This window comes from Salarias fasciatus, chromosome 7 (assembly GCF_902148845.1).
Source record: "Salarias fasciatus chromosome 7, fSalaFa1.1, whole genome shotgun sequence".
Taxonomy (NCBI): domain Eukaryota; kingdom Metazoa; phylum Chordata; class Actinopteri; order Blenniiformes; family Blenniidae; genus Salarias; species Salarias fasciatus.
In genome coordinates this window covers 1,467,223-1,493,852 of record NC_043751.1, presented here as the reverse complement: position 1 = coordinate 1,493,852, position 26,630 = coordinate 1,467,223, and the positions used below count along the sequence as shown (strand labels likewise).

General features: G+C 52.6%; 1 protein-coding gene across 2 annotated transcripts; it reads left to right on the top strand.

Moving 5' to 3' along the window:
* The first annotated feature begins 961 nt into the window (after positions 1 to 961).
* Positions 962 to 26,474, top strand: znf609a (zinc finger protein 609a). Of its 2 annotated transcripts, none has more exons than XM_030096547.1 (9): positions 962 to 1,350; positions 16,620 to 17,471; positions 20,851 to 21,079; positions 21,790 to 21,877; positions 22,083 to 24,237; positions 24,435 to 24,804; positions 24,879 to 25,241; positions 25,334 to 25,412; positions 25,925 to 26,474. In XM_030096547.1, exons 2-8 carry the CDS (start codon positions 16,740 to 16,742, stop codon positions 25,405 to 25,407), a joined length of 4,011 nt encoding a protein of 1,336 aa, XP_029952407.1. In that variant the 5' UTR covers positions 962 to 1,350; positions 16,620 to 16,739; the 3' UTR covers positions 25,408 to 25,412; positions 25,925 to 26,474. The 2 variants fall into 2 exon arrangements, with proteins under 2 accessions (XP_029952407.1, XP_029952408.1); XM_030096548.1 differs by having other exon boundaries at positions 963 to 1,350; positions 24,438 to 24,804.
* Positions 26,475 to 26,630: the final 156 nt, after the last annotated feature.

Genomic DNA, 26,630 nt, shown 5'->3' with positions numbered 1-26,630 from the left:
AGAATGTCATGGATTTCAAAAGGAGAGAAGAAGGAAAAAGGAAAAGGAGAAACGGGAAAACAAACAAAAAACAATATGCTAACTGAAAGCGGTAAAATAAATTAAAGGATAAAGGGAATTAAAATAAAGAGAAAAGACAATGGAAAGGAAAAAATCAAGTCGAGCTAAAAGTTCTCTGAGTGTTGAGAAACGTTCAGCATCTGTACTCAGCTGAAGAGGTTAAAATAACCAAGATGCATCAAACGGACAAAGCAGGAAAATCCTTTTTTTTTTCAAAAACAAACCCCAGTGTCTGCTGCTTCTAATCCCTCCCTGTCTGCTGTCCTGTCCTTCTCTTATATCCTCTCAGCCCAACCAGAACAGCAGAAAGTCTCCTCTGAGTCTGGTTCTGCAGAACTCTTCCTGTTAGAAAACACTTGGGTTTTTTTTTCTTACCACCATTGCTGATGTTTGCTCACGTAGAATTCTTGGTTTCAAAAAAACAAAACTGGACCAAAGAAAAACCCTTGAAGAACCTCCAATCTGAGTTATATTTCAGTTCAAATCAGTTTTATTTTGATTGTGCCAATTACAACAGAAGCATCTCATGGTACTTCAGTATTCCAGTGATGGTTCCCTGATCCAGCTGCACTCCAGTCCAGGTCCAGATCCTCTCTGATCCAGCTGCACTCCAGTCCAGGTCCAGATCCTCTCTGATCCAGCTGCCCCTCAGTCCAGGTCCAGATCCTCTCTGATCCAGCTGCCCTTCAGTCCAGGTCCAGATCCTCTCTGATCTAGTTGCCCCTCAGTCCAGGTCCAGATCCTCTCTGATCCAGCTGCTCCTCAGTCCAGGTCCAGTTCCTCTCTGATCCAGCTGCTCCTCAGTCCAGGTCCAGTTCCTCTCTGATCCAGTTGCCCCTCAGTCCAGGTCCAGATCCTCTCTGATCCAGCTGCTCCTCAGTCCAGGTCCAGTTCCTCCCTGATCCAGCGTTCCGGGTTTTGGTTGCATTGTACCTAACAGCCATTTACCCCCGCGGTGGTGTTTGTCTGTCTGTTGCTATCTGTTCGTCTGCTCCGGGGAAAAGCGCTGCCCTGGAGCCTGTCGGAATACCTCCTGCGGTCATGGAAGTGTCGGGAGCCCCGTCCAGCCCCGGGAAGTGAGGCCCGCATGCCGCCGCTGCGCTCCCCGCCGCCCCGCACCGCTCTCCGGGATGTGACCGTGTGATGGCTGCGGTCCAGTGAAGTAGAGCACGTTGACTGGTGCGCCGTTCCATCCGCCGGTTTGGGAGCCTGTCTTCGTTGTTTTCCTGGCGGATTACCGGAGCCTATGGAGTGTACATGATCTGTGAGCGGACCGGGATTCCTAGCGGGGTGAGTGATCGTGCTGAAGCCGCCTCTCGTGGTGGGAAACGCGGGATCGCCTGCTAGCTGTCCCGGGGGTTAGCTCAGCAGGCTAGCTGTTGTCTTTGTCTTGGGAGACCGGGCAGCTAAGGGGCAGACGTCCATCATCGGACACGTCCCCGTCTGACCCGCTTGTTTGCGTTTTTCCTGCCTTGTGTGTAAATCCCCTGTCTCGTCCGCCGCTCTGGTGTTTCTGTTCTCTAATATGTGTCAGTCGAGCTGTAGCAGCGTTTGTGTGAGCCCAGCTCCACAGCCACTCTGCTCCATATTTAGGCTGTTTGCAGCGACGCTGAAGCACATCTTCAAGCTATTGTAGCATTTTAGAAAGGACAATATCAAACAATATGTCACCCAAAAGCACCATTTTATTGAAATATTGCTGTATTCGGAGGATCTGATGGTGTACATTTGCATGACAGCCAGTGTGTCAGTGGAGACTTCAAACAACCTGTCCGATAATGGAAAGGTCGACAGCGCCGCATCGCTAATTGTCCATCTCACGACAAACGGGACGCTGTGTTTGGACCTAGATTATCGATTTGAGCTATTTGTATCTGGCTTTGCGCATTTGATGCCACCGTTAAATTATCATCGGTGAAAGCGGCGATGAATGCTAAAGTTTAACGGAGATTACGGAATACACAGCGGCTGAGTTTGTGCAGCCTGTGTCCGATAATGGAACTCGTTAGCCGTGTAGCGGGCCCAGGCGGGCCTTCTCGGTTGCCTGCACAGGGTTGTGCAGAATACCTGCGCTTTCACCGCACTTCTTCGGTCACGTTACTTTCGTCCTGTGCGCCCCGCACGGGTATTGCTGAGCTGAAGATGTGTTGAGGTGTTACCGACGTGCTCATCGGGTTCGTGTTAGCAAACAGCGAGCCTAGGCCGAGGCGGCGGTCACAGCGAGCTGGACGGTTAACGAGGCTAACAGTGTCAAAGTTAGCTCAGCAGCCTCCGCTTACAACGAAAAACAAACAAAAAGGCGCATTAGAACGCACCAAGGCGCGGGGTAACAACCGTCACGACTTATGTGAACGTGCTTTTTGTAAATATCCTCACAAACTCAAGGAACGGTGGCATTTTTGAGCGTTTATTTCCCTCGTTATGTAGCTAAAAGATGTAGCTAGCTGCTAAAGCTAAAGCAGAATCCCACAATAAGCCTGGTTTGGAACAAGTCTCTGTCTCCCATCATACTCTGCTAAACAGACTGCATGTGATCACACTAAAGAACGTGTGTATGCCGTTGAGTTAGATTGCATAACGTTGGCAGGGGGCTGCAGGCCTGCAGCCGGCCAGTTTAAATGCCTTCAGAAGGCTCTGTCAAGGTGTGTTGAGGTGTGTTTCACCTCCAGCCTGGACACCATTCATGAGCCATTATTACACCTGCACGTGAACACCGGGGGGGCAGTTTGATTCATGGAGTTAATGTGGACTCAGAGGTCTTTCCATAAACACCAGGTGAATTCTCAATCAGTCAGGCAGGATTTAGGAGAGCTGCTCCATATATTGTAGATTTCTCATTGTATCAGTGTCTGCAGGACTCATCACTCCTGTGTCAGTCAGACGGAGGCCTGCTGAACCTCACTGTGTTCACAGTGGATCGTATTTGACCTGGAAGTAAGTCAGAAGCACCAAACGCAAGGAAAACGACAAAGTCAACAAACACAGTCAACTTGGTTGAAACTGGCTCCAAAGAGAAAAAACTCACAAAGCTCATATCCCAGTCGCAGTAATGCACGTTTACTGAGTAGGACATCCTCTCTTCGTCCCAGAGGGAACTTGGTTTTGCTCCGCTCACTAAAACACTGCAGTCCACATGGAATCAGTTACCGACAGTAAACATGTAGTACATGTTCTGCTCATTTGAACACCCTCTCATGTCATCCTGGTTGGATTTGACCCTGAGGCGGCTCAGTTTTGGCCTGAGGGGCCTCATGTTTTCACTCCCCGACTCTGAAGTCCTTCAGCCAGCTTCACAGCGTGTTTTTACTTCCTTTAAACAGCTTCAGGCTGCTGGTATTGACTATCTGCTGTTTTTCGGGTGTGTTAAATTAATCATGACTGACCGCTTAATTTTCCTGGTGACTATTTAATTAACCTGCTGACCGAGACAAAACTGAAATCACGACTAGTTGGGTGAAATGAAGGGAATTATGTCATTCTAATACTGTTGCACCGGCAGCTAGTTTGAAGGCGTAACCTGCTGTACTCTGGGCTCTGACAGTCTGTCTCATTTAGCTTCATGGCTTCATTTCATTGAAAACCAAAAGACTCTTCTGTCACATCAGCACCGCATCCACGTGAATCGTTGAACAAACACACCTTCGAGTCGTGTTGTCTTTGGGTTTGAAGGTCCAGGGAATCCTCAGTGTGTGTAGTGTGTGCTGAGGTTCAGTCACGTGGCGATGGCAGGAGCATCTCACATCAACGCAGGAGAATATGTGAACATGTGAAGGCACCAGATGGCAGCCCACACTTGGCACTGGGGAGAGAATGGGATCGTTGGTGGATCCGCAGCAGATGTTGGTTTCGTTCTGAACGCCACTTTGATTACTGGAAGTTAGATAATGATGATAATATAATAAAACGGTAAAAGAAAATTAGATTTCGGGGAGCAGCAGCTCTGTTTAGATGATGACAGTTCTCTGGATCCACTGATGACAGCCTTCCTCTCTTCATGTTCGAGCCAGAATATGAGCCACAGCTGTAACACAGTGACAGTTAAAGACGTTGAATCTGCCTCTGAATTCCCCAAATCCCAGAGATAAAGTGGATTGTGTCTAATCCTTCCCACTCTTATTAATTGCACATTGTGGCCACTGTGCAGAGAGTCATCAGTCCTTGAACTGTTTCTCAATGTTCAGCAATTTTCAAACTTGCCACAACACTCAGATGTGGCTGCTCAGTTTATTTATCGTGGTAATATGCAGGCCGGGCTGCTGTGAGCTGACTACAGTTTTAGTCAAATCGCTTCATCTTTCGTATTTGTCATCCTGCCGTTGAGTTTGCAGAGCCTTGAAACTTGCTTCATCCGCTCCATCGGTCTTTTGCTGTGTTTACAGTGTAATGCTGTAGTAGTTCCCACAGTGAGCTGAGCGTGGCTCCAGCTGCCGGTCTGGATGGATTACCAGGCCCTCTCAGTCCTGGAGGTCAGCACCATGCGGTCTCACTCTTCTTCCTCCATGGACGTGGTGGAACCTTCATCCCTCCACTGAGTCCAGCGGGCTGCATGTTCTGCTGATGTGATCGTCTGTAGTCACTGTCAGCCGCTGTGGTTCATTTCCCCACTAACTCACACGTCTCCACCGTACATGTCGGTGTTTCTGACCAATCAGACGAGGCCCTGCCGCCTGTCGCGATGTGTGAGTGTGTGTAGGGAGCTTACAGGAAGAGAGGCTGGAATGAAGCTAAACTGACATTAGCCCATGAGTCACAGTGCTGTTTGGTAAATGCTGGACTCAGATGTGCTGCTCCTTCCTCACTTCATTTATTTATTTTTTTATTTTTTTATTTATTTCAAGCATACTTGAAGGGATCAGTGTTGAAAGCTTTGATGGCTCAGGATTCTTGGTGCTATTAGAGGATCAAGAGCAGGATTTTCTGGGTGGCGTTCATTGAGTCACTCCAGTTCATGTGGAAAATGTTCTGCGCTCACGTTATTTTTTTCATGTTGTTCAGTCGCACCCTCAGAATGAAGGAACATACCGGCAGAAAGACCGAGCCGTGTCCTGGACCGCCACGTCCAGCCTCTGGACCCCGATATTGTCGCATATCACAGTGACTCTGATCAGGAATCATTCATCCTCACTGAATATTGACACGGTGATCGGCTCTTCTGTGCACTGTGGAAATCAGGAAGGCTTGCAGCTCCTCCACACATGAAACCCCTCATTTGTCCAGAGAAACATGTGAAGAAGACCTTTAAGGTCGCACTCTTTCAGCTGCCCTGCTGCTTCCACACGCGCTGATGTTGATGCTGATTGTGTTTTTGCTGAAGCAGATTTCAGAACACTTTTTGGACGAAGGTGTGTGAATCGAACACTGAGGGCTCAACACACACTACCTCCACCTGCCATCACACCTGTCCGTGGGCGGGATTTATCAGATGGCAGCTGAACAGGTGAAGTGTCAGAAGGAGAAAGACACGGCGTCTCCGAACCTGCAGCTCTTCGTGGTCAACATCCACCGAAAATGATCCAATGAAGGAGGAAGAGGCGTGGCTTGTGTATCGATGAGGTTCTGTTATTGGAACGTCCAGCGGCGGGTCATCGCTGCGTCTCTACTGGTGAAGGCAGCAGCAGATGGAGGCTGCTGAAGCAGGGAGAGAGCTGAAACCTGCAGGACACCGGGGTCTGCGACCCCTGACCTGTCAGCCCACACACACACACACACACACACACACACACACACACACACTCTCAGAGGGTTCGGTGCTTCAGAGTTCCAACATGAGACGTGGATCAATCCCAGCAGTGAAAGGGAAAAGGAGAATCGATCCGGGTCTCTGTCACTTCCAGCAGCGTTCATATCAGCATGTTCATATGTGAAGACTGAACCAAGGAATTATTTTCATCTGCTTTCAGAATTCCACAATATTACCAGTTAAAGACGAGTTTGAATGATTCTGTCATTACTCTCTCATCATCCATCCTCATGCTTTCTTAAAATACAGCTCACACTGGTTTATATTACACTGCAAAACAACACAATACAAAAAGAACCATTTTAATTACTGTTATAAGCTAATATATCTGAGAGGTGGCTGAAATAGTTTTCAACCCGGCTTCTAAACATAAACATAGAATGAAGTATTCAAAGTTTTTTTGGGTGGAAAAAAAATAAAATTTTGAACTAAAATACTGATTTACAATTTGCTAAATAAAAAAATCCAATACTTTTGTGAGTGGATTTCTTTTCCCACCCATATAATATAATCAGAAGTTGTGTCATTATTGCATTACGAGGAAACGCATCGCTAGTCCAGCCGTATACCGGGATTTCTGAGGGACACTGCTCTGAAGGAAGCGTGTCCCAGCAGGATAACCCTAACCTTCCTGCAGCCGTCAGCCAGAGACGGCGTGAACGCCAAACTGTTGGAGTGGTAAAGCACGCCGTCAGGAGTGGACCAGTCAATCCAGCATGACACATCTGGACACTTGGTACGGGTTAGTGTGGGATACTTGACCAGATCACTTCATTAATGACAGTGTTTTTGTGCTTTTTCGCTCAGACAGCAGAGGCGGTGGTGCCAGGTTCTAGATTTACCCCAGATCCAGAGCTTGTGGAACAGCCTGTCAGTAGGGTAGAGTTTAACCCTGCTGACGCTGAGCTGGCCAGCAGCTCTCCACGGCTCATGATGACTCGGTGATAATGCAGCGATAGATGCATCTGTGTAGTTTGAAAATGTGCTCACTGATTTCCACTAATGACTGAGTGGGTCAGATTCAATACTTTTACTACCTAATTCACACTCGGCATGTAAACTCAGGTTTCCACTTGAGTTTTCAAGCATCTTCTAGTTTCACCATTTCCCTTCTGCTGCTGCTCCTGTCTCGTGCTCAGTCAGCCTTTGTTTTAAGGAGAGTTTCACACCGTTAACACAGCTGTGATAGAGTAGGTTCCACATGTTCAGGTCCAGAAAAGTACGATTCCTCCAGAAAAACATCGGCCACAAGATAAGGCTCAGAGCAAATCCTTCACTTGAATTCCGCCAAGAGACGGAAACGACTGGAAACCCTGTGGAGCAGTGGGGCTGATCGGAGGCTGTCCCGCTGGCACACCAGAGAACAGCCCTGGGTCTACAGTCCAGAGCAGACTAGAGGAAACTGTCCTTTCTTTTCACTTTGAGGTTGTTTTTGTACATTTGTGAAAATGTGTGTGATTTCAGTAGAAATCCAGGGGAGAAGCTGACTGGGAGATCCACTGGCGTAAAGTCTAGTGTTCAGCTGCAGCTTCACCGCAGCACACAGCCGTCAGGCCAGAGCTGGCGTTTTCCCGCCATGTTGTAAATCATGTCCTGACAGCCTGTCGATAGGAAGGATGAGGGTTCAGCCTGGACAGGATGTGTCCAGCCGCAGGATGCTTGCTAGCGTTGACTCTGCCTTTCCACACAGTGGGTTTGGGTGATTGGTCTTGCGATGCAGTGACGTTCGGACATCAGTGACGTGGCTCTCACTGCTTCCTACCAAGCCACTGGTTCTCAGGGGGTGCCGGATTGGAACCCGCTAAGCAGTGGAACTAGCACTGAACCAGAACCCGGTGGTTCTGGGTGGAAAATGGGAATAGAGGCTGCAGAGTGCTCTCAGTGACCGGCAGAGTTCAGAGGTCATGCCACTACTTTCTCTTAAATGAAGCAGCTGAGAGTGTGAGAGAGCCTCAGACTAATCCACTCGGTCACTTTTACACAAACCGATTAGGACTCGGTGTGCCGGTTTGAGCGCTGGAGACTCGCCACTGTTCCTGTTTGCTGCTTTTAACCACCCACACAGCACATCCCCCCAGTCAGCTCATCCATTATTCATCTCCGGCTTTCACCTGCTGGTTGTGTGGTGGTGGTGTCTGTCACTGTTTCTGTCCATTCCTGATCTCCATGGGAGCACATGTAGCCAACCAGACAACGCCCCACTGCCCAAGGCGACGCCCACTAAGCAGGTTGAGTGTATGGGGTCACAAATTGAGTGCAGCTCACTTAGCAGGCGCCATCATGGTGGAGGAAACAGACAAAGTGTAAACGCTCGTGGTGAACCTGTAAAGTTTCAGACGCCCGCTGTGTCTCACCACAATGGCCGCCTCGGGCCGTACGACAGGAATACGTATCGAGAGTTATTGATGATAAAGACCAGACAAACCATGCACCACTCAAGAACAAACATCTGCAGGTTAAAGTTGGCTCCCCTTCAGTCCAGCAGCACTGTGGTTTGTTTCCTCAGGTTGTGCTCCTGGAGGAGCCGCTAGCCGTTAGCCGCTAGCTGCTAGTGCTGACGCACCAAATGCACAGTAACCTTTCCCCATCATTAATTCATGAATCACTCATCAATCAGTTATTCATTAATTCATTCTAGGGGTGTAACGATAACCGATTTTGGATCGTTATCTTTTTGTAACATAAAAGATCCGAGTGGATCGGACCACGGCACCGAGATCGGTTCAGATGCATTAAGAACGGTCCGATGGCCCGGATTTATGCCTACGCATCGGTTTTTTAAATTCAAGTACATGTTGTGCCCAAACACTGCCTCCGGCGCAAAACGGCGTCTCACGTCGCCGCCATGTTACTGCTTTATCTCTGATCTGAAAAGAGCCTGATTGTGACTTTGGAACCTGAACGCCTCACAGCTGAGCGACCGTCACCTGCTGCATCCAAGAGCAACACGATGATCACTGAACAACAAGATGAAGATAAAACAAGCAGAACAGCAAACAGCCACGCTAAACCCAGAAATTAAACCCACCAGAACAACGTTTCCCTCGTTCTCTCCAAGCCGCCGCTACGCCGCTCAGACACTTCCTCTCAGAACTGAACTGTCCGTCAACAACACCTTTCCCGTTCTGTCTCGAGTTTAAATCTTCTCTCCACCGTCTCAGAAGTTGAGATGCGTCACGTCGACTGATGCTGAAGCATGAAACAATCGTTCAAATCCAGCTAGTTCGTCAGTGGCTAACAGCTAAGCTAACCTCTCACTACAACGTTTCGCAGCAGGACGCTTTTACGAAGTGTCCCTGAACGCAGCACAGTGCTGCACAGCGCCGCAGGTTGTTCACTGAATCAGAGGGTTTCAGGTGTTTCACAGGTAATGAAGGTGGTTGAGGAGGAGCTGGATCCTGACCCCTGATGCACACTGGATGCGGTCCGGCTCCGGAACGGCTCCGGTCCGGACACCGCAGCTAATCCGTAGTCATTAAAATCAATGCTGTGATGCACACCGGCCGCGGTCCGGCTGCGGTCCGGCTCCGGAGCCTCTGCCGAGCTCTTTCCGCAAAGTCACTTGTTTTTGCCTTAATATTCTATTTTTTTACTTCTTCTGGTAGAATATAGAACAAACAACGTGATGTAGTCATTATACGCATTAGAAGAATGAACGGTTTTGCATTTCGTCACTGCCGAGAAGCCAAATGACTCCAAAATGGCTCAAAACAGCTCTGTGACCGGAGCAGCTCCGTGTTGACAGATTGGGCGGGTTTGTTCCAAATCAGGCGTCTTTTTTGAACACGTTGGACGGGTTGATGAAATGATTATGTGTTTATGACGTGTTTTTATCATACAGATACGGTTTTCACGTGCATTTTCATCCGAGACGGCGGTTTGGGCTGCTTTCTATTGAGTTAAACGGGTTTCAAATTGTGTACGGGGGATAACGACAGATCTGGCAACCTCCTCCGGCTTGACTGCGGAGACGCCGCAGGCGGTGTGAATCACAGTGCTGCGGTGTACCGAGCCGGAGCCGGGCCGGAGCCGGGCCGGAGCCGGACCGGAGCCGGACCGGAGCCGGGCCGCATCCAGTGTGCATGAGGGGTGAATCAGATTCTTAAAATCATCTGGTCGGCCAGATATGATTGTTCGCGGGCCACTTTTTATTTATATTTATCTTTATTTAATTTATTTATATTTATATATTATTTTTATTTATTTATATAAATTATATTTATTTTATTTTGTAATGTATTTTTTAATCTATTTTTTTATACCTTAGTTTTTTTCATTGGGATTGTATTTTAAGTACAGGCAGAGTTTGAAGTTGTTGAAATTACTGCAGTTGTTGAAGTCTGTTTTGGTTTATTCTGAATACAAAAAAATAAAAGCTGACTTCAAAAGTTGAATTTCTGTTTTTCTCTCTTAGTTACAGAGGGCCTGAGAGTTACATTAAATTCTCAGTTTGTATCGGATCGAATCGAATCGCTAAATATTTTTTATGAATCGCCCTTGAATCGAATCGTAGCCTGTGAATTGAGATCGAATCGAACCATTTTGTGGGTCAAAGATTCACACCCCTAATTCATTCCATATAGTTCAACTGGTTCAGCGCTGCCTTAGCTCATGGACACTTCAGCAGAGCCGCGGTGGATCTGTTAGTATTGAGAGAAAACACACACTGTCCGCCGTTCGTCTCAATATGTGATCCCGGTTCGCCGCTCCGTCTGGCCGCCGGTCCTCCTGTAACTTGTCCCGGTTCCGCTCTGATCCAGACTGAACAGAGTCAGGAGCTTCGACACACACTGGATCTGAGAGCTGCGCTCCGGCCGGCGAGGAGCTACACGGAGGGAGAAGGGCTTCACGCCACCCGGGGCGTCTGGCTGTGGGTGGAGTCATTTAAAGCCTCCAGAGCTTCTTCAGAGCTGAAACATCGTCCTGCTGAATTCCTGGAACCTTGAAGGACAGTCTCCTGCCTCTCCTGCCTCTCCTGCCTCTCCTCACTTCCTCTTCATTGGCACATGCTCTCTGTTGTGGTTTGAGGGGGGCGGGGCTTGGTGACGAAGCGTGCTCAGGTCTGTGTTTGTGATTGGTTGTGAGAAAGTAGAGTTAGGCTTCATGATAGGCTGTCATGAAAAGCAGTTTTTTCTGTCAAAATGCATCATAAACTCCATAATCAGGACTTTAGAAATACAGTAACCTCCTGCATGGCTTCTGTTGTCCTGAGGAGTCAGTGGAGCTGCGGCAGACGCCTCCTCCCTTTTGGGAAACACAGCCAATTTCCAGGTTCCTTGCTTACTGACCTCCTAGATTAAAACGAAATATATTTGTAGCACCAAATGCATAATGTTCATTTGATTCAAATAACTGCAGAACTTGTGGTTTGTGATTGCTCGCGCCAGGCTGTCCGAGCTCCAAGACCACACCGGTCCAGTCTGCTTACTGTGAGGAACCTCCAGAGCGGCGCGGCCGACTCGCGGCGCGGCCGACTCGCGGCGCCCACTGCATTAATCCTGAACCAACTTCCCAAAATGCACAATTCAGAAGATTAAAACTGGACCCAGAGATCAGCAGGCAGCGTCTTTCAGCTTTCACCCTCTTTGCAGGGAAATACTGGGATCATATATTTTGTGCTCAATCAGGAAACATCTGCTCATCTTCAGAGAGTTTATGGCTCAAGTGGGTCCTTCTTCAGTCCCAGCTGCTCTTAGATCTTCAGTTTCATTTCTTTAACCCCAAAATGCCAACATTAATGTATCAGTTACTGTCTGGGCCCGTTTGGGTTGAAGCTGTCTTCAAGTGTTAGAATGTGCTGCATCAGTGACAGTACCTTCACACAATACTGTGTGTGTGTGTGTCTGTGTGTGTGTGTGTCCGGGCCTCTGAAGTCTTGATATTAGCAGCAGGATTAGCGCTGCCCCCCTCCCGTCCGGCCATCTGGCCCCTCAGCCTCTCAGGTGCTCACTGAGCCGCCGCCGCTCCTCTGATTGGCTGCTCTGCTCCACTTCCAGCGTTCAGTAACATTCCTGCAACGTCGGGCCAAAGGTCAAGCCTGCTTGGTGTGAAGTACAGCCTTCCAAACACACATCCCTCTCTCTCATGAACTCAGAAAATAGATGAGCGTTTGAGTGTCGGGACTGAAACATTCAGCCGTGTGTCGTCCTCAACGCTCCAGCTTCTGTTTTCAAAACCGAATTTTTGTTTTCTTTGCAAACATGGTTAAACGTCTAGAACACACAGAGTGACAACCTGCTCAGGAAAAACCAAACGGAACTGGCCATCACAAAGCATTCATGGTTAGCCAGTTATCTTTGTGAAAATCAAGATCTTAAATAACATTGAAACTCATTAAATTTGTGTCAGACATTTTCTTCAGTTTTCAAGAAAAATATTTAATGTGTAATAGAAGTGATTGGATATTTCTAAGCTGTGATTCACCAGACATGTACATCCATGTGAAACTGTGGAGATAAATGTTTCAGGCCGTGACAGTTTTCATAAAAAAAAGCCTTTGTTTTCATCTTTTCCCCCTCTTTTGTTTCATCTGCGCTGTTGAGTGTTTGTTCAGAGCTGAGTGTGAGGAGACGCTGCCGACGGCTCTGACCTCCCTCCTCTTATCGCAGTAGTTTTTCATGCTGTCTTTGGCTGATCAGACGGGTTCGATGTGTTCATGTAGCTGGTAGCCATTCTTCAGCGGCATGTTTTGCAGGTCGCTTGTCTGATTGGTGATTTTTTTTTTTTTTTTTTTTACCCAAAGCCAAACAGAACTGTGGTTCCCTGTTTTGAACAGCCGTCCATCTTTGGGTTCGTGTGGGGAGCCATGGCTTTAATCACACTTTTCAACAGCTCTCTGGTGGAGTTTGAGGCTCTTGTGCATGAAGGTTTGACCTTCACATCCTGTCTTCAGGGAACTCGAAGTCTTCAGGACTTGGCAGGGTCGTTGGGACGAGTTAACCAGGAGCCAGTGGACTCAGACTTGCGTGTTTCACCGCTGCACCAGCGGATGGACTCACTGCTGCCACTGAAGAGACACTGCTACAGCGGTCCTTTGGTTCATCTTGCAGACAGGTTCTTTGCTTTTGCCTTTGTAGCATGATACATGTAGCAGAAGGCTCGGCACAAAAACCGCTTTTACAAACTGTTGTTTTTTTTTTGTTAATCTGAATTTTTGTGTACTTTGGGAGAACAGCACCTGAAAATCATGTAAGAAATGTGAATATCTGAGTGTGCAGCTGCACGTGCAGAACTTTGACTTTACTTCAGTTTTCTGCAGAACAAACTGCTGCCTGACAGTTTGAGTGACATGAGACCAACCTGAGATTTTTAATTGGCTTCTCTTACTAACCCGCATTGATCAGCAAGCCAAGCGTCCCCTCCCATGGTGTGCAGTCTCGTCTTTGTGTGTGTTTTGGCTGAAAGGGAAGACGCACTGATTCCAGCAGTGGAAATCCCAGTCAGGCCTAATTGAATCAGCTGCTGCTGGGATCAAAGCTCCTCTGTCAGATGGATTTCACGGCGGTTCTGTTCATATGCTCCCTCGCCGTCCCGCTGACAGACGAGCATGCTCGCTGCTGGGTGGAAACGGGCTTTCCTCGGGCGCGGGAACACTTTGGGTGAGCGGCGGCGGACCCAGGAAGGCGAGAACTGAGAGAGGACTGTGAAGCAAAGGTTATCTGACCAGATCGAGCAGAAGACGCTTCTGAGAAGTGACGTGTTTGACAAACCTTCCTTTAGTGGAGCGTGTCTGGACGGCGTAAAGTTGTATTGTGACCTGAGTAGTTGACATAAACCAACTGTCACTCACTCAGTCCCAAAGCATTGTGGGTGATCACCACGTGTTAGTGCAGGTCCTCGTCCTCAGTGTCGGTCACGCTGAACGGGCTGCAGCTGTCAGGGAGGTTCCAGTAGACTGACCCTCACCAGCCTCGGATTTGACAAGTCGACGTATTCCAGCGCTAGCCGCCAGCCCAGACGGCGCCCGCGCTCCCACCTGGAGCGCCTCGCCATCCTGCTTCACAGCTGCTCGGATGACAGAAAGAACCTTCTGAAAGGCCTCGTGAATTTGGTCATTTTCAAAATCAAATGAGCTGTTCTCGGTGGATTTCTGTCTGTTCATTCAGGAGTCAGTGAAAACGGCGCTTTTTGAAAACTGCCTCCAGGACTCAAGGTGTCAGCACAGTGTTTCCAATCAAAAGTCTTCCATTAACTCCCAGAGGCCTTTGCCAGCGTCGGCACACTGCAGTGGCGATGGTGCTGCGTTCTCCTGTCAGACTGGGCGGATGGGAGCCGACAGTGAGCATTTCCAGTAGATGTGATGATCAGATCTCAGTCATAGTGCTAGTAGCTGGCATCGGAGTGACAGAATGAAGGCTTCTCTGTGAAAACCGGCTGCCTCTCTGAGAGAATCATCAGTGGTGTCGAACAAACCTCAGAGGCTGGGAGGAAACGATCATTTCACAGCTTGACGCCTCCTGGAAGCAGAACTCATGAGGAAAACGGTCTGGAGGCTTTAAACGGCACACGGTGAGGCGTTCAGAGCCGCCTGGTGCTCAGAGTGCTTCTGGAAGCAGCAGTTTGGTTTCTTCGTTTCTTTTAAAGAACGCTTCGTCTCGTTTTTCAACCTACTTTGGACATTTGAAGAAGGAGTCTTCATTATTTTAACTCATAGTAAAATATTAACAGCGATGGTGAAAGTCTTTTGCTTTTGAGTGGCGGCCTGGAGGTTCGAGGAGCCGGGGGTTCACAGGTTCGAGTCCCGCTGTGGGTCCCTGAGCAGAGACCCCGGACAGTGCTGTGATCCCGGAGATGAGGGGAGCAACAGCTCTGGACCTGGGGTTTGGGTTCAGTTGGTGTTCTGTGTGTAAAGAGAAGGCGTTCTCCTGGAGATGTGGCAGCAGACCGTCCCGGGTCGGCACGTCTGCAGGTATTTCACTGAGGACTGCTGCGTCCCTGCTTGAAACAGGACTGGTTGAATTTCCCCAAGGGGAAAGTCTGATTATCTGATTAAGCTGTAGGTAATTTCAGAGCGCTGTAACTCCCACACTAATTTGTGACTGAGAAGCGATCATCTCTGAGCTCCCTCCCTGAAGCTCAGCGCCCTCTGCAGTTCATCAGTGTTTGAGACGTGAGCTCCAGGTGGAGTCGTGTGGCAGAGCGTGCGTTGAGCTGGAGGTCTCTGCTCGTCGCTCGGCTCTGAAGATGAGCTCTGTGTTGCCTTGAGCAACACAGAGCCTTGAGCCGCCGTGCTAGCGAGCTGTCACACACACTGACAGATGTGCACCGAAGACTCATGACCAAGTTGACCTATTAGTCATTTTTGTGGTGCCAAAAATAAAATCTCTCTCCAAGTCGTTGTCTGTGTTCATCAGTCCAGAAACAACATGACAAGACCTCCGTGCTGCTGCTGTCCTGAGGACAAAACCCCGTCAAACAGAGCACTGCTCCAGTGGTCCCCCGCAGGAGGCCGGGGGACGTCCACAGGACGTCTCAGGCTCTGTCTGCAGGTCAAGCAGGTCAAACTGTTGTGACTTTTAGCCATTCTGCCTCGGCTGGTTTCCAGTTTTCTGTAGTTTTTTTGTCGTTTCAGAAAGAGTCAAAGAGCTGACCGTGCAGACTCCTTTCTGCACAGCGTGCAGCAGACGTGGTGAGCTCCCGCTCGGTCGGCTCGCCAGTTTGAACTGCAAGTCCGGAGAATCCGCTGTGCAGATGAAGTGAGATTTCCAGGTGATTTAGTGAGAGCTTCAGGGGTCCACACGTCGCTCCAGAGACCCTCCACCTCTGCTGGCAGGTGTGTGTTTGGGCTATGAGTGGAAACCCATTGAGGCACAGGGAGAACATGCAGACCCCAGCAGAAAGGCCCCTCCGGCAAGTTGTGGGCTCATTTCTTTCACAGATTGTTTGGGTAACAGACAGCCGCTGTCTGAAGTGCAGAAAGAAGCGGTTTGAGACACCGTTGGATGCGCATTTCGTCCCGACCATAAATCCTCCTTCAAATCAGCAGCAGTGTGGCGAGGAGTCAGGCTGGAGGCCGTTAGCATTCACGTCTGCTCCCATGACTCCACTCACAGCGCCGTATTGTCAGGCGAGGTGAGCGGGTCACGCCGCTCCATTCATGTGATAAGTGGCTTAAAGCGGGCCGCGGTTCAGGACGCACGGCGTCCCTCCCGTCGCCCGCGGCCGAGCGCCGGCAGCACGACGCCTCGCAGCGATCCGCAGTAAATCCTCATCAGTACGACTTCACGGCACAAGTTATGAGGCTCGGCTGCATGCTTCACTGGAAAGGCACAGATCTGCTCTGTGATGGCGGACGCCTGTAGGACGCTGTCAGACATACCGGCTGCAGACGCCGGCGGTCAGGGTGAGGACTGCTGCTGATCAGCAGTGGCAGCGACTGCGCGCCACGAAATAACTATCAGACTGACTTTGTGCTGTCGACAGTGAAGCAACACTGACTCTCTATGATGCATCGAGGTAGAATAAGTGAGAAATCTACTATAAAGACAATTAAAATCATCCCCATGTTTCCTGTCACTGGAGAAACATTCCTTTGAAGCAAACAGTGTAGATGCTACAGTGGCTGGAAAATGAATTCAGCTGAAAAGTTTGATACACACACACACACACACACACACAGCACTGTGAATACATTATTTTTCACTGGTAGGGCTCTCCCACCACTGATCTGCTGATTTCACTCTCCATTTCCACAATGAACCGATGAGCATCAGTTAAAGTCGTAGCTTCCTGTCCTGTCAGGGAGGGATTCTTGATTCTTTCGTGGCAGCGGCCGCTCTCACGTGGAGCAGAGCTAACCTGGACTTTGTTCTGTGCGCAGGTGGCGATGTGGGGAGCCGGGAGGAGTCGTGGGGTCCGGCCCTGAGGAGGCGTCCTGCGGCGGGGAGGAGCACGGCCCTCCTGTGGCCCTCCTGTGGCGCTCCGGGACGCTCCTACTAAGATGTCCCTCAGCAGCGGCCCTGCAGGCGGGAAAGGTGTGGACTCCAACGCGGTGGACACGTACGACAGCGGTGATGAGTGGGATATCGGTGTTGGCAATCTGATCATCGACCTGGACGCCGACCTAGAGAAGGACAAACTCGAGATGTCAAGCAGTAAGGAGGGAGGGGGGATGGCCGCCCCCCCCAGCGCCGTGGCTGCTTTACCCGACAATATCAAGTTCGTTAGTCCTGTGGCCGCCACGCAGGGCAAAGAGAGCAAATCCAAATCCAAGAGGAGTAAAAACTCTAAGGAGAGTGTCAAGGCGCTGGTCTCAGATGGAACTAAAAAGGAGGTTCAGTGTCGGGCCCCTGTGGACCTGCCCCCGCAGAACCCCAACTCCACCCCCACCAAGGGGACGGACAAGTCCAGTAAACCTTCCCGGATACTCCCTCCTGTGAAAAAGGACAAAGACGGGCTTTCTGGGAAATCAAAAAAAGATAAGATAGAGGCTGTGGCCCCCGGAGCAGTGAACACCGAGAAGGAGCCGGGGGCCACGGGCCTGCCTCTGGGAGCCCCTCGCAGCGGCCCCTTCGAGGGCCAGCAGAACCCGGAGCTAGCCTCCATGGAGCAGCTGGGGAATATGGCGCTGGACTCGGCGGCCATGGGCCAGGCCGTCACCATGGCGACGGAGCAGGAGGAGGTGGAGAGCTCCGACTGCCGGAACCTGAAGAAGGTGGTCAGTGGGGAAAAGGTAGGTGGCGAACCCGCGGGCGCCACACGACACGCATCACTTCTCCTGTATGGCAACCGTTTTTATTTTCATCTGTATTGCAAGTGTGTGATGTTCCTGGTATCAACATGTTCTGTATCGCTAAACACTGACTGGCCGGGATGTTTCCGTGGACCGTACCATTCCTCTTCTGCTTCTCAACATATATAAGCACCCCTGCTGTGCAAGATGGCCGTCCGCTACGTAAAGATGAGGGGCATAAAACATGTCAAAAAACCTTCACGAAACTGTAAAAACTGGCTCCAGTCACAGCCACCTCCAGGTGTTTGGAGTTTGGGGTAAACGGCAAGCCCTGTTAGAGAGACCAGCTGTCAGTGGTCCATCCAGCCGGAGGTCCTCTCCTCTCCCCAACGCCACTCAGACTGATCCGGTTAGCTGGACAAGCTTCAGTTTGCTGTAAGAAGTCTGCTGCTGTGAATGCAGACCCACAAGGAGAATGCTGACTGGATTCTTGAGATCCTTGACTTATTGACCATTATTGAACAGTGGATTGCGTAAGCTGTGTTGAGACCGAACAGACCCTGCTGACTTCCTGAAGCATGGGTCGAATGTCAAGCCATCACCCAGGCTGAGGCAGCTGGTGACACATTAACCAGTCCCTGTGCTGAGAGGGAAGGTGTACAGAGGTTGTCAGGTAATGGGCTCGCTGGGCGCCATCGCTGGGCGCCATCGCTGGGCGCCATCGCTGGTCTTTACCACGCAGAGCGGATGAGACCTGAGGAGGAGCCAGAGGTGTGTGTCTCTGGGTGTGTATGTCGAGGCCCAGGTTGCAGTTCATTCTGGGCCGGTCCAGGAAGGATTGGACAGGTTGTAGTTCGGCCTTGAATGGAATCTCTAAAGGAACTGGGATTGTGGCCCAACCAGATTACAGTCAGTCCGAATGGCCTGTCTGCTGGCTCAGACTGGAGTCCTCGTGTTATAATCTGTCTTATTTTCATTTGAGGGTTAATTACATTTAGAAAAATTTAAATGACAGTAATTTCTTTGAATCTTGGAATGAAATATTTTGATTATAACTGTAATCAACTGGATCAAATCAGGGTCAAAATCATTATAAAATATAACTCTTACAATGAAAGAAATGCTGAATCAAATCAGAGCAGAAATCCATACATTGCAAATATTATGCACAGGGAAAGTGGTCCACCCCCCAAAAAAGAGAGCAATATGAATGTTTTCAATATAGATTAGAACACAATTCATCAACAAGTAGAACCTGGAGGAGTTCCCCTCCAGTGTCCTGGCAGCCCGGGTCGGTCACATGACTCTGGGTGGAGCGCTGCAGTCCTGCTGGCTACAGCAGCTCCCCCGGCCCGGCACTGGGAGGCAGAGGTGGCAGACCTGGACCCGGTCTGCTCATTTACACCTAATCACTGAGATCTTCACTCTGTAAACCGTCGATGGTTCTAGCGTTGTATGTAAAAATTATGCAAACATGTCCAGTTAGCACCAAATTAAAACAACACATCCTATAATTCATAGATTATAGCGCTGGGATTCCAGTTTGGGCTAGCAGAGGAGCATCTGGAATATAGTGGACTCTCTCCAGGATTCTAATCTGGGCCAGGTTGACCCTGGATTCCAGTCAGACTCCATGTGGGACCAGAATGGACCGTGGGCCTCAGATGCATCGTGCCAGCAGCTCCAGGAGTGTTCAGGTCAGGAGAGAGCCATGAGGAAAAGGTGTGAAACACTTTTCTCCTCACGACAAACCTCTGGGCGAGGTGAAGGCCGTGTTTACAAACTCTGGTTCCACCAGAACTGTCTGTCATGACCTGGATCAGGGGTGAGGAACCTGAACCACATCGAGGGGGCCGCTGTTAGGAACTCAAAGCAAGGATCCAGAAACGGCGTCTAGAACCACCAGGTGTCTGAGCCTCGTGGGCGCTGCCGGTCGGACTCACCTGGGCCCCCTCTCCCGTGCTGGGTGCCGGGTACCGGGTGCCGGGTGCCAGGTGCCGGCTGGCAGTGACCATGATCTCAGCTGGTTTCTCAGTTCTGTGTCGGTGGGTTTTGAGCAGGAAGCGAGTTCTCAGCGGTGTGTTGGCCCAGACAGAGGTGTGTTCGATTCCCGCAGGGGGAGCTTGTGGAGGCTGGAAGCAGAGACCTCACAGCTTGATGTTAAGGGGCGACCGCCGACAGTGGTCCTCTCCCAGTCGGAGCGTTGTTGGTTCAATTCCCCATCTCAAATGGTCCTTAAGCAAGGCACTGAACTTCTTCCTGCAGTCTATCAAACCTTGGGAGCATGCTGGCCGGACTCAGCCTTCACACTGCACACGGATGGACCAGACTGAGTCCAGCTTGCTGACTGTCTCCCTCAGCTGGCCGTTGTGATAAACTGTTCACAGCAGCTTGAACATTTCCTCATTAGGGGTGTCGGCGTCTACACAGGTGAACAGGTGAACCAATAACGGATCAATAACTGTCAACATGCCAATTGTCCTACTCACCAGTATATACAGTATATTTACAGGGTGATGATGTTTCCTGAAAGCTTCCGATAGTGACATGAGCTCACTGAGCGCTTAACGTTCCCTCTACTGCCGTGATCCACAGGGGACGGATGGAGCAGACAAACCCGCAGCCAGCGTCTCGTCACTTCAGGGCGACTCAGATTCGCCATGGCGGCTGACAGCAAGCGGAGCGCTGTGGCAGTGGAAGCAGTGCAGGGTGGAGGCTGTGTCAGGCTGAGCTGGTTTACAGCAGCAGAGACCAGCTGCCATGGAAACACCCAGCGAGCTGGAGGGATGGACGCTGCTGCCATCGGCGCTAGCTCGCTAGCTACGAGAGGTCCACAGGCTAGCATGAGGGATTTAATGGAAGAAATGTGACGAAACACGTAGTCAACATAACTACTGGAATGGCTTTGATTTAATTCTTTGAGGTATTTGAATGGAGACGGAGCCCTCTAGTGGTTATTTAGCGCAACCGTGATAGAAAAGCGTTATAAATGTCTGCCTTGTAACCGGATACACGGCGGTTAGAAGTCCCGGTTAGTCGTGGAGAAAACCTGGTAAACGTTTCATACCTCTAGTCCAGACAGGAAGTCCTCCTTCGGATCAGACTCGGCCGTAATCCCACGCAGAAAAACGGCGAGCTGGCTGTGTTTGTGACGTCTGCTGTCTCATTACGGGCCACACAATAACACACACAGTCTAACTGGAACCTCCAAACAACCCACGTGAAGATGGTGTGAGGTGCTGCTTTTTGATGTTGACAAAAGTCACATGACCAGCCCAACAGCAGGAAGTGTATGTCAGTCGTCGGTGTGTGTGGACACGCCATCCTGTGTATCTGTCGATGGCGTGACGGTGACCGTGTCCTCTGCTCCTCCCCCCAGATGGAGTCTCCGGTCTCCACCCCCGCCCCTCCCCCCCTCCACCTCCTCGGCCCCGTGGTCAACAGCGGCGACATCTCGTCCCCCTGCGAGCAGATCATGGTCCGCACGCGCTCGGTGGCGGTCAACACGGCCGACGCCGCGCTGGCCACCGAGCCGGAGTGCCTGGGGCCCTGCGAGCCAGGCACCAGCGTCAACCTGGAGGGCATCGTGTGGCAGGAGACCGAGGACGGTGAGAGCAGTGGGCGCACACACACAACACACACGCAACACACCAGGGGTTTGAACACAAGGTGCAGAGGAGAGGGTCTGAAAAGACAAGCCAGCTGATGCGTGTCTTAGTCGATCAAGTCTCCCCGAAATAAGACCATATTTCAAATGGTTATTAGAATATATCAAAGCCTTGGAAAAATACCATTGTTTACTTCTGTACAGCTTTTTGAGTTAAAAGTATTGGTTTTAAGGATCGGTGCATCAGCCTGCTGCAGCCTCTGCAGGGCCGGCAGATCCGTCAGTCTTCTTCCTGCACCGCAGTGCATGCTGGGTAGGTAATGATGTAGGTAAAGTTGAATTTTGTTGAATTCATAGAGATGAGATGCAGGGAGCAGAGCTCCAACGCTTTGAGGAACTTTAACAGTCATGAAACCACAACCAGGTCCGATTCAGCGGCCGCACAGTTGATCTCTCACCTCAGACCGTACCAGTACCACATTCTGGACCAGTACCAGTACCGGTACTAGACTAGTCTGTGGACCAGTCTTCTTTCCTGCGCTTATCTCCATCAGTTTTGTTGTGGTGCTTCTTTGAGCCCTGGTTGGGCGTGTTGACACTCCGTCCTGCTGGTTCATGGAGGAACTACGATGAAAACCCGTCCGGGCCGCGAGAGCGTGTGGAACCGCTGCTCCAGTGGGGCTGAAATGATGCCCTCCTGTGTCTCTGTAGGGATGCTGGTGGTGAACGTCACCTGGAGGAACAAGACGTACGTGGGAACCCTGCTGGACTGTACCAGACACGACTGGGCTCCGCCAAGGTAGATGCAGTCGCCACACACTCATCTGGGGTGTTTCAGGCGCCCAGTGTTCTCTGATCAGGGAAGATCCGGTCCGAGCTGTGCAGTGACCGGAGGACAGGGGTGTGAACCCGCCCAGAAGCCTGGAGTGTCTCGGAGCTCTTTCCATGTCTGCCGCCTGTGTGTGTTCCGAGGTCGGCGTCTCTGAGTGCGTTTGTGTCTCCAGGTTCTGCGAGTCTCCCACCAGCGACGTGGAGATGCGGAGCGGCCGCGGCCGGGGGAAGAGGATGCGTCCGAGCGGCAACACGCCGCTGAACGACAACAGCAACTCCTCCGACAGCAAGGGCGGCAGCAGCAGCAAGACGCGAGGCGCCGCCGCCAACAGCAAGGGGCGGCGGGGCAGCCAGACGGCCGGCTACGCCGAGGACGCCAAGGCCAGCCCGTCCTCGGCCAAGAGGAAGACCAAGCCCGCCTCCGACATGGAGCCCACCTCCAGCTCCGAGGACACCAAGGCCTCCAAACGCATGAGAACAAACTCCACGGGCGCCGGCGCCCCCGGTCCCGGGGGCAAGGCGGACCCCCTCCCCCCTCCGCAGCTGGACCGGACCTGCCCCTCCCCCGTGCTCATCGACTGCCCCCACCCCAACTGCAACAAGAAGTACAAGCATATCAACGGCCTCAAGTACCATCAGGCCCGCGCCCACAACGACCAGGACGTGCGCCTGGACCAGGACGGGGACAGCGAGTACGGGGACGAGCCCGCCCTGCACCTCGACCCCAACTCCTGCAACGGCGCCGCCATCTCCCCGGCCCGCTCCGCCACGCCCAAGGGCCGCGGCTTCGACGCCCCCTCCCCCTCGTCCGGCAAGGCGGCGTCGAAGGGAAAGAAGAAGGCGGCGGAGGCCGACCCCGAGGTGACGGACGGCGGCGAGGATGGGGCGTGTCTGACCGACGAGGCCAGCAACGACGGGATGGACGACAGGAAGGCCAAGAAGCCGGGGGGCGGGGCCAAATCTGACAAGCCGGCCCAGAAAGGCATGAAGCCGGCCCGCACCGGGACCCACGCCGCGCCGGGGGTCCCCTCGCCGTACTCCCTGCAGGCGTCCTCCCCCGCGCTGGGCTCAGTGGTGCAGTCCGTCCCCAAGAGCCCCCAGCTGAAGAGCGTCCAGTCCAAACCGCCGCCGCCGTCCGACCCCGCCTCCAGCCCCACCCTGGCCAAGGACAAGAAGAAGAAAGACAAGAAGAAGAGGGAAGGCGGGAAGGAGGCGGACAGTCCCAAGGCCGTGGCCAAGGGGGGGCGGCCGGAGGAGGGGAAGAGCCCCTACTCCGAGGCGTCCGACGCTCTGCTCAACGGCTCCACGGAAGCCCACCAGAGCCGGCTGGCCAGCATCAAAGCGGAGGCGGACAAGGTGTACAGCTTCTCGGACAACGCGCCCAGCCCGTCCATCGGCGTGGCCAGCAGGATGGAGGCCGGCCCCCACCACCTCACCCAGAACGGCGCCGACAACACCTCCGTCAAGACCGGCAGCCCCGCCTACTCCGACATCTCCGACGCCGGGGAGGACGGCGAGGGCAAGGCGGAGGGGGTGAAGGTCAAGACGGAGCCCGACCAGGGCCCCCGGGAAGGGGCCAAGAAGGCCCTGTTCCCCCCCCAGGCCCCCAGCAAGGAGTCGCCCTACTACCCCAACTACGACTCCTACTACTCCCCCAGCTTCCCCAACCCCAGCCCCGGCGTGGCCCCCGCGGCGCCGCCCCACCTGGAGGGGGCGCCGCTGAAGGTGAAGAAGGAGGAGGAGCTGGAGGTGGGCGAGGAGGGCAAGGTGAAGGCGGAGCCTCAGGAGGAGAGGAAGGCGGAGCCCGGCCCCCAGCAGCCGTCCGTCATCCAGCAGCGCTCCAACATGTACGCCCAGCCGCTCTACTACAACCAGTACTACGTGCCCCCCCCCTACTCCTACTCCCCCGACCAGGCCTACCACGCCCACCTGCTGGCCTCCAGCCCCGCCTACCGCCAGCAGTGCGAGGAGCGGCAGCGGCAGGCCGACAAGAAGGCCGAGGCCAAGGAGCGGGACTGCGGGGGCAAGGAGGACTGGAAGCAGAAGGCGTCGGTGCCCCCCACCCTGTCCCGGGCCCCCAGCCTCACAGACCTGGGAGCCAAAGGAGGCCCCGCCCCCGCCAAGCCCAAAGACCCCCCGCCGGCCTCCGAGCAGACCAAGTCGGTCATCATGGCCAAGAGCGAGGACGCCAAGGCCCCGCCCGGCCCGCAGCCCGAGGGCCTGAAGATCAAGCTGAGTGAAGCCGGGCATCATGGGAAGGAGGAGGGGAAGCTGGGGGTGGAGCCAGGCCGGCCGGCAGGCGTCGACCCCGCCATGTGGTACCGGCAGGTACGTGTTTACCCTGTAGGGAGAACAGAGTAGAAGTTTTACTTTGAAAATCTGCATTTAAATTTCCATTTGTCTGCATTGACTTTTATTTTGAAAAATCCTTCACTTCTGTACTTCTTTCCCCTACACTGTTGATCGATCGGTCCCTGATCATCAGAACTCACTCATACAGCTCCGACCCTTCCTTCCCTGTCCAGCAGGAGGCGGACTCGCGCCTGTGGCCCTACGTCTACCCCAGCAAATACCCAGAAGCCCCCAAGCTGCAGGAGGAGGAGCGGTGGAAGGACGAGCGGGAGCGGGACAAGAAAGGCAAGGAGGAGCGGCCGCGGCCGAAGGACGAGGCCAAGGAGGGGCCGGAGGGCCGCCTGCAGCAGCCGCCGCCGCCCGACGAGCACCGGGGGCCGGCGAAGGAGGCGCGCCCCCCCCACATGCAGTTCTCGTCCTCGCTGGGCCAGCACCAGGGCTACATGCCCTACATGCACGGGCCCTACGCCTACAGCCAGGGCTACGAGCCGGGACACCCGGGCTACCGGGGCATGCCGTCCGTCATGATGCAGAACTACCCAGGTAGGGTCCGGGGGGGCCGGGGGGGGGCTGAGGGAAGCTGCGGCCGGCTGACGTGTTGGACCGTCTCTCCTCAGGCTCGTACCTCCCGCCCGGCTACTCCTTCTCCCCGTACGGCGGGAAGGTTCCCCCGGGGGAGGACGGCGAGAAGCCGTCCCGGTCCAGCCCCACCGTCAAGCCCCCCGGCGAGGCCAAGGCCCTGGACCTGCTGCAGCAGCACGCCAGCCAGTACAAGAGCAAGTCGCCGTCCGTCCAGGACGGCAAGCCGCCGCACGAGCGGGACCGAGACCGGGACCGGGACCGGGAGAGAGAGCGGGACCGGGAGAGGGACCGGGACGGCGACCGGCCGCGGTCCTCCCCCTCCCAGCGCATCCTGTCGTCTCACCACCACCTGGGCTACCCCCTGCTGTCGGGACAGTACGACCTGTCCTACGCCTCAGGTCAGTCTGCCGCCGCCGTCCTGCCGCCTCGGTGCCGGTGGAGAAGGTGCAGCACTAACCCCCCGGTCCCCCCGTCCCCCCTGTCCCCCCAGGTCTCTCCTCCTCTGCCATCGTAGCCAGTCAGCAGGCGTCCTCTCCGTCCATGTACCCGCCCGCACGGAGGTGAGACAGGTACGGAATCGAACCGTCCTCTGGGTGGTTCCTGAGTCCAGACTCAGCTGAGAAGAGGTCAGACACACACACTGTCCTCATGATGCTTTTTCTTACATTCTGAACCTGTTTTTGTAGCTGATTATAAGTTTTTTCTCTTTTTAAGCTTTTATTTATTTTATTTTTTTTTTTTGACAGTTTAGACATTCTGGCTGTTTTAGCCGTTTAACCTCTTTTTAAACAGTTTTACTGCTTTTTTCCAACCATATTTGATTTTTTTTAAGAAATTCTCAACATGTCAGGATTCTTAAGCCGTTCCATCATTATTTTCCTCGTTTATTGTACCTTTAGCTGTTTTGCCTTTTCTGAGTCCGTCGACCCCGGAGAGGTGACGGGTTTGAACAGTTCGTCACTCTGCCCCTAGTGGCCGAGGGAGGAGATGCGAGCCGTGCTCCATGTTGTTGTGATGTCTCGGTGGTGTCTGTCTGTCTCTGCCGGCTCGTCCAATCACGTGTGGTCTGTCTGTCCCGCAGGCACACCTGACCCCCTGACCTCCACGTCTCGGTCATGTGACTGGATCACATGAGGAAGCTTCTGTGTCAAACATCAGTTCAATGGTGTTGTGTGTGTTTGATGCCTGGCTGCGGGGCGCCGTGAGGCCCGGGCGGCGGCGGCGGCGGCGGCGGGGAAGCTCCGTGACGGTTGATACTGCTGCTGCTGAGCCGGGGGGGTCCTGTGCTTTTTTTGCGACCCCCCCTCAGACTGAAGGCCACACTGACCTCTGAGACGAGCAGCACCGTCACCTCCGCCCGGACGTGTCCCAGCTCCACGCAGACTCAAAGGAACACTGTGGACGGAGGGGGGGCGGACGGACGCAGCAGGCTCCTCCTCCTCACTCTGTAGCTGTAATGTACTCTGTGTGCGTGCGTGTGTGTGTGTGTGTGTGTGTAAATACTGTACAAATGAATTATTTTAAAGAGCCTGTTGGATGATGTTGGATTTCCTACTCTTCTTTTGTCTGGTAGCCTCTGCCTCTGTTTTTTACTGTTGTTGAGCAGATATTAAACCTGTAGCTGGTGAACAGCTCCAGCTCCGACTCTTCTTTCATTCTCTCTACACCAGAGGAACGGTTCAAGCAGATCACACACTCCTTCATTCCCACACCAGTGTTTCCCTGCAGTCGCACTCTTTCTTCTTATCCCTGATGATTGGCTGATCAGAAGCGTTTGATCTCTAAAA

Bases quoted from the DNA above. Each gene is read 5' to 3' on its own strand.
- znf609a (XM_030096547.1), top strand. From the start codon at position 16,740: ATGTCCCTCAGCAGCGGCCCTGCAGGCGGGAAAGGTGTGGACTCCAAC. The intron at 21,878-22,082 runs GTAGATGCAGTC...TTGTGTCTCCAG, and splicing joins CACGACTGGGCTCCGCCAAG to GTTCTGCGAGTCTCCCACCA. The intron at 25,242-25,333 runs GTCAGTCTGCCG...CTGTCCCCCCAG, and splicing joins CGACCTGTCCTACGCCTCAG to GTCTCTCCTCCTCTGCCATC.